The 7,497-nt window shown below is 42.1% G+C and overlaps 1 protein-coding gene across 6 annotated transcripts in view; it reads right to left on the bottom strand.

Annotated features, from left to right (window-relative positions):
• Nucleotides 1-1,687: 1,687 nt before the first annotated feature.
• cadm1a (cell adhesion molecule 1a) overlaps nucleotides 1,688-7,497 on the bottom strand; it is a 277,911-nt gene continuing 272,101 nt past the window's right edge. For 4 of the 6 annotated variants that reach the window (XM_053846562.1, XM_053846564.1, XM_053846565.1 and 1 more), the window contains 2 exons: nucleotides 5,686-5,814; nucleotides 1,690-2,025 (listed from right to left, as the gene is read on the bottom strand). In XM_053846562.1, the coding sequence (XP_053702537.1) occupies nucleotides 1,907-2,025; nucleotides 5,686-5,814 (248 nt within the window). In that variant the 3' untranslated portion in view covers nucleotides 1,690-1,906. Of the gene's footprint in view, nucleotides 2,026-5,685; nucleotides 5,815-7,497 lie in introns of all 6 variants that reach the window. The other 2 variants (XM_053846563.1, XM_053846566.1) reach the window with 2 other exon arrangements.

The following is a 7,497-nucleotide window of genomic DNA, read 5'->3' as shown; positions in this document are numbered from 1 at the left end:
AAATTATTATTTATATTTTTGCGCATTGTGTTACTGTAGTTTATTGTTAGATCAAGTTTGAAAGTTCAATGATCTTAAATCCTTGAATAATAATCCGGATTATAATATCGTCCAGCCCTAGGTGGTAGTGAACCAACTATCCAAATAATACCACACAAAAATCGGACGAAGAAGAAACAAATCAAAATCAAAAGAAACGCGAAGCTAATGCTAATTTTATGCTACGATACTTAATAGTTTGGCGGTTGCTTTATAGCGTCAGTGTGATTCTTTTTATTGTGCATGGTCATAATAATTCCATCCATACGCCACGTCAAATATTAAATTTAGTTTTCACTTAAGAATCCTACAATTGAGGGCAATTCCGAGTGAAAAAAAAGCTTTTTGAATCATTGTAGATTCTTCTTGACACCTGTTTTGGCACATTATTTTGAGCACCAAGATGAATTCAAGAATCTGATCACTGTTGGAATACCATGAATTGAAGAGAGAGAAATGCACCCACTGGTCCTCTGCACTCTTTTGGGCTATCAGGAGAAAAAAAAAAAAAAAAAGTTGTGATGCCAGTGACGCAAACAGCTAAAGATGCTCTCCGACCATGCAAACGTCTGCCTTGGATCTCGCCATGTTTTGGACAAAAATCACCATGACACACGAAGACCTCCACTGTGAGTCTACTGCTCTGTAAAAAACATCCCCCGGTGAGGGCGTGTGTATATTTACACTCATCAGGTGTGTATATGTGGGATAACATGGGGGAGCGCGACAGCCAGGGAAGCGTTTCTATAGTTTGGTTACGATCGTCGGACTAACGGTATGTACAGGCTAACGACATCTTCAGGCTGCTGTTACATCACGTTCCCACAGGCGAGGAAAGGAAAGAGAAACCATTTTGCAGTCGCCCGGACTCCATAAACGCAGGTGAGAGAAGAGGAACACAAAAAAAAAAACGCGACGGAGGAAGAAGTCAAAATGACAGAGGAGCGATGGGGGAAATCCGCTGGGAGAAACCGGTCATGTGCTCCGAGGCTGCGACAGGTGAAGAAAACAAAGTGGTGTTCCAAATGGGCTTATACGACACATCACCACGCCAGCTTCTCATTTAAGTCTGTACAACGATATGTAAAGCATTCCATGCAGTTTTGGAGCTATTTAACAAAACCAAGTGAAATAAAAACTTCAGACAGATCACAGTTTACTTGAAGGAGTTCGGGAGGTAATGAGCCGAAGCAGCGGTGTGGTGTTTCCCTCATACAGAAGCCGGCGATGGAAGGGAAGCTGGAAAAGTGGATGGAAACTTTGCATCGTATAAGGGCCTTTAAAAACTCGCAAGTAAGGGTGGATTTGTTTCTCGGCGCTGACACTTAGAAGTGCTCATATGTTGGGTCTAAAATTCGGTCACTTTGGAATTCAAGACATCTGCAATTGATATGAACACAGATGCTTCCGTCCCACTCAGACTCAAACCACCCTTCCTTGTTGGTCTTCAATGGAACCATCCGCCGTACAAAACAAATGGTGTCTGAAAAAAACGAAAAAATCCCAACAAGGCACAGAATTTTCTGAGAGAATGGTGGAAGTGAAGAAAATTTGTGTCGCCGTGGAGAGGAGGTGCGAAATAGTGAAGCTCTCTACAGTGGAAACATCTGGCCCCCCCCTCCCTCCCTGTCCCGCGCCCACCCGTCCCATGAAAACCCGCCCACTTTTTGTCCTTTTTTTGTCTTTTTACACACAAAACATTCCACCTAAATCTGCAGACTAGACTAAACGACTGTTTAAAATCAGGCTGTCTGGAAAACCCCCCTCCTGGGACCTTCTACTTTCACTCTTTCAATCCTCCCTTCTTCCCCCGCCCCAGACGTACACCCCGCGCCCCCAAAGAGGACGGCGGAGTCTTCAGGGTGGATTAGATGTAGTACTCTTTCTTCTCGTCCGAGTTGCTGTGGCCGCCCTCGGCGTTGATGATGGCCGTGTCAGCGTCCGCCGCGTCGTCCGCTCCTTTGGCTTCGTGTGTGAAGTAGGTACCTGAGGAGCAGAGGAGCAGGGATCGTGTCAGGGGCGGGATAACCGAGTGCCGCTCACGTAAAACAAAGATGATAATGTCTCCACGTCCTGCGGCGCCACATTATGCAAATCCTCCACGCTGCGGCCGCCCGCACGAGCCCGGCAATATTCCGGTGACGCACCGCTGTCCCTCGCCCGCCGCCCAGACTGGCACATGAAAATCAGGGATTTGAGATGATCTCCATCAGCCCTCGCACCTTGAAATTAACCTTGTCAAGTTCCGCGAGAAAAAGGGAAGCGCGAGCCACTTCAGAGCTCATTTGCAAGATTTATTCACATCCCAGTGCCACAGAGGCTTCATGGGCAGGTATATGGAGAGACGCGGCTCCGACAGAGACAGGTCTGATGGAGACACAACACATCATCTGTGTGTGTATATATGAGGGGACGAATCCTCAAAACCAAATTGTTAAAACCGCACCTCCAATAAAGTAAAAAAAAGCCTTGTAAATAAAGCAATGGAGGGAGACTGATCCGGTCTGTGGGCCAAGTAAGGCCGCTTGTGTACATTTATCTGGTTGAACTCTGAAGATGAGGAGCTATAATGGTGTTTCCCTTTGTCTTAATATTGTAATTTTTTTTTTATATTACCAATCTACATCCATCCTTCATCATATAAAATCATGTCTGGTGACGAAAAAAAAAACTAAAAAAAAATGAATACATGAAATAAATAAGTAGAAAATACAGAAATAAATAAATAAAACTGAACAGAATTATGTGGACAAAATAAAAACAAGCTGAACATAAATTTGGTCATTCTTGTATAATGCAGTTATTTAAAATTGAATTCCTCAAAGCACAATCCACCCCAAATAACACATTATAAATAGAATATATTAGAATATAGAAAAGCTATTTAAATGCCTTCAGGTGTATTTAAACATGAATAAATACATTCCAATTATAATAAATAACATGCAACAAATATTCCTAGCAAAACAACTGAAATAAGAGAAGGAGTTATTTAACTTTAATTGAATTTATTTTTCATTTTCCATCTGGCTGGTGGCTACTTAGCAAATCTGCAAATCAGCATCAGAAAGTCTCCAGCGATGAAGCCATATGGTCAACGGAACTAAAGGAGATGAACAAAGTCAGAGAAACGTGGAGCTGCGACGCCGCGCCTTCACACGTGCTGCAGGAGTCAGCGGACGGCAGCTGCTTCCGTCGCGACAGAACAAGCTCAGGACTGGTTTGTGAGCTCAGGTCCATGCGACGAGAGTGACAGCGGCGCTGAGAGCAGCCCGAGCTTCTTTACGCTCCAAAGTCGCTTACGTTTACGATCACTGCTTCCTAACAGCACGTCTCCTTGGCACCTTCAAATTGCATGGTTTACAGTGACTCTTGTCGACGGCGGTTCATTTCCCATTCGGATCCCTGCCGCAGCAGAAATCTCCAAGTGTGAAATCTGCCAGGGACTGCAATTATATGAGCGCGACATAAGAGATATCTGCTCGGCACAACTGCGTGCTGTTTAACTCAACAACATCAGCCGCTGGAGTGAAGAGATGGCGTGGCTCATTTCACATAAGAGGGAGTCTGTCGGAAGCAGATTGCTCTTGTTGAGGTGCAGGTTTCTCTAGTGGTGAAGCAGGTGAGTCAGCCTTTGTTTTGCTTCAATCGAACATGCTTTTGTTAGGAACACTGAAACACGACTCCAGCGAAACGCCGCGGCCACTAAATAACTGAAAATAATCTGGAGCAGGAAAGTTGGAAGAGGAATCGTGTGAGCTTCAGGTGTAGTATTCAGTAGTAGTTACCATTACTGCAGGTACGATAGAAATTGAGCTGCTTCCTTCTATAGCAGGATCCACAGCTAGCTAGTGCTAGTAGTGGTATTAGTTTGTAGTCGTCTTAGTATCGACAGAAAAAGTAATGGTAGTATTAATAGTAGCAGTTGTGGTAACCGTGTGTTGCAGCAGTAAAGAAAGCAAGTGCAATATACAATTTAAGTAAAAGCAGCAGCAGAAGCGGTAGTGGTACCAGTAGTGGTAATAGTAGTCACAATCGTAGTAGAAATGATGTCATAGCAATATCAACTAAAGTAGAAGGAGCAGCAGTGGTCGTGATCATAGTTACAGTCATGGCTAGTAATGACAGCAAGTGTCATTGCAATATTCACAGATGTAATAGTATAATAGTAGTTACGGATAATATACGGAAAGCCATTTATCAGTGATATCAAATCTATTTTAGCTCTACCAGCACTAAACCTTGCCGTGCTACACAATTTTGGTTTAGTAGTGCACTAGTACACTATAGTACAGAAGTAAAAAAAATATCAACAGTAGTACGAGCAGCCTAAAATTGTCAAAAGTACTATAAGAAGACAAACAAAATGTGTTTACAAGAAGTACTAGTGCTACTACTGTGGTCTTACTAGTATTACCAGTTGTACTATTAGTCTAGAGTAAGTAGAAACATAGGTGCAATTAGTCTTACTAGTACTACTAGTTGTACTATTAGTCCACAGTAAGTAGTAACATAAGTACAATTGGTCTTATTAGTACTACTAGTTGTACAATTAGTCTAGAGTAAGTAGAAACATAGGTACAATTAGTCTTACTAGTACTATTAGTTGTGCTATTAGTCTAGAGTAAGTAGTAACATAGGTACAATTAGTCTTATTAGTACTACTAGTTGTGCTATTAGTCTTGAGTAAGTAGTAACATAGGTACAATTAGTCTTACTAGTACTATTAGTTGTGCTATTAGTCTAGAGTAAGTAGAAACATAGGTACAATTAGTCTTATTAGTACTACTAGTTGTGCTATTAGTCTTGAGTAAGTAGTAACATAGGTACAATTAGTCTTACTAGTACTACTAGTAATACTGGTACTATTAGTGTTACCAGTACCACTGGGTGTTACAAGTCAGCAGTAACACTAGTAATACCAGTGTGACTAGTCCCAGTAAGAAGTAGTAGCAGGAACAGATAGGAGTAGAAGCGGAGTGTGTTTACGTTGTAGAGCTTTTAGTACTATTGATGGGAGGAGAAGCAGCTGCAGCAGTAGAAGTAGAAGTTGCAGTGACAGTGGAAGTAGTTGTTCAGTAAGAGTAGTGACAGAATTAGCGCAGTTAAGTTACTCGAGAGCAAAGGAAAGCAAACTTTGTTATCACATCTACGTGTAGGAACCAAATCCCGCAGCTCTGTGTGCTGCATCAACACCGAAGACGGAGTGTGTTTTCAGAGTATTTGTGCGTCCACAGATCTGTACTAATCTGACAGCTGAGCCGCTCCTCTATTCTGCCTGATCACTGAGTTGGTGTGAAGACGCTGTAGCCCCACAAATGTGCTTTAATACCGCATTATGAGTGACGGAGGAGGAAGAAGTCCGGCGGTCCTGCGGGACTCTTCCCTGGAATTTTGCTGTGTCAAGCACGTCTGGATCAAATAAGTCTCATTATAAGACGATTACTGGACTCCTGTTTAAGCCGGTCCAGAGAAACACTTGCTGCTGGTGGTAATACAAATCCTCCTCTGCCTTTAGCTCCAAAGTTTGTCCTTGAAACCACATATTAAAGAGCTGTTTTATAGATTTAGCAGCGGCTCTTAAAAGGGCGGCGTTTCAGTTGAATGACTGCAAGTGGCGTTATTAGCAGGATGCTCGCTCAATACCTTTGTGTCTTGCAAAGTAGCGTCCCAGGACGATGAGTAGGCAGAGCATGGCGAAGACCACCACAGCCACCACTCCTCCGATCACGGCGTGGTCCACCGTTCTGGGCGCCCCCTCCCCAGCTCGAGAGTCTGCAACAAACACATGCATTTCAGCCGCTGAAAGGAGGACGAGCCGCGACAGATTATGAATCATTCAGTCAGCGTCAGATGTCGGCCATAAAAAGCCGCGGTGCAGATTTGGACACTAAAAGCGGCACTTGACTGCCATCTCTTTGGGAAGATTATGGTTATTCATTATTTGTTTTTGGTTCATGTAGTTGAAATGCTTTCAAGACAAATAAAACTGAAGACGGGTTTAGAAAACAATGAGTTTCTAAAATCTCATCCTGATGTTCTTGTAAAGGTTTCTCTGGAATTGGCCTGAAGGATTTGTGAAGTGGACATTAAAAACCATCTTTAAATCGTCACAGTGACATAATGTTCCACGACAGAGGTGCAGTTTATTTTGGGCTGCGTGTTCTGTTTATTCAGGCCTTGTTTTATTTATGGATTGCTTTAAAAAAAAACAAAAAGGAATGAGCAATAACAGTACGGGAAAATTATTCAAATAAAACTGAGGAAATTAAATCGTAAAACATACATAATTGGGATAAAAATGATTGCAACTGTCAATCAGAGAAAAAAAAAACTCTGGAGCATCAGAGAATTTACATGCAAATGTGATTGCAGAAAATATTTTCTAGTTCTACCCATGCTTACTGCATTCAAAGAACCATTGCTGTTGACTGGAGCACAACTTCCAAACATCTGTTTGTTTTTTGTTTCAGGCAAAGACAGTTTCCTTTTTAGGGTGAAGCAGAATTTTGGGACCAAGTCCCGTTTGGAATCAACATCAGAACAGTTTTGCAGTGCTTGAAAACAATATATTTATGATAGCTTTTGAATATAAGCTAAAATATACAATGATTTCTGAGCTTTCTCTTGCCCAACGATCACACGGACGAAAATACAAAAATAGTCCTCTTCTTCTTTGGCTTCCAGCTTCTCCCTTCAGGGGTGGCCACAGCGGATCATCCTCCTCCATCTCCCCCTGTCCTCTGCCTCCTCTTCTCTCAAACCTACAAACCTCATGTCCTCCTTCACCACCTCCATAAACCTCCTCTTTGGCCTTCCGCTCCACCTTCTGCCTGGCAGTTGCAACCTCAACATCTTCCTACATACATGCATCTTCTATTCCACTTTGTCCTCCAGAGGAGGGTCACTGGGGGCAACACACACACGGACTAACAACCATTCACTCACACATATGTGTAATAGCAATATCAACTAAAGTAGAAGGAGCAGCAGTGGTTGTGATCATAGTTACAGTCATGGCTAGTAATGACAGCAAGTGTCATTGCAATATTCACAGATGTAATATTATAATAGTAGTTGTAATATACGGAAAGCCATTTATCAGTGATATCAAATCTATTTTAGCTCTACTAGCGCAAAACCTTGCAGTACTAGTACACAATTTTGGTTTAGTAGTGCACTAGTACACTATCGTACAGAAGTAAAAAAAATATCAACAGTAGTACGAGCAGCCCAGAATTGTCAAAAGTACTATAAGAAGACAAACAAAATATGTTTACCAGAAGTACTAGTGCTACTAGTCTTACTAGTACTACTAGTTGTACTATTAGCCTAGAGTAAGTAGGAACATAGCTACTATTAGTCTTTCTAGTACTACCAGTAATACTGGTACTATTAGTGTTACTAGTCAGCAGTAACACTAGTAATGCCAGTGAGACTAGTCCTAGTAAGAAGTAG

This window comes from Synchiropus splendidus, chromosome 17, assembly GCF_027744825.2.
Source record: "Synchiropus splendidus isolate RoL2022-P1 chromosome 17, RoL_Sspl_1.0, whole genome shotgun sequence".
Lineage (NCBI taxonomy): Eukaryota > Metazoa > Chordata > Actinopteri > Syngnathiformes > Callionymidae > Synchiropus > Synchiropus splendidus.
Note: the sequence above shows the minus strand (reverse complement) of the source record. Positions and strands in the feature narration are given on the sequence as shown.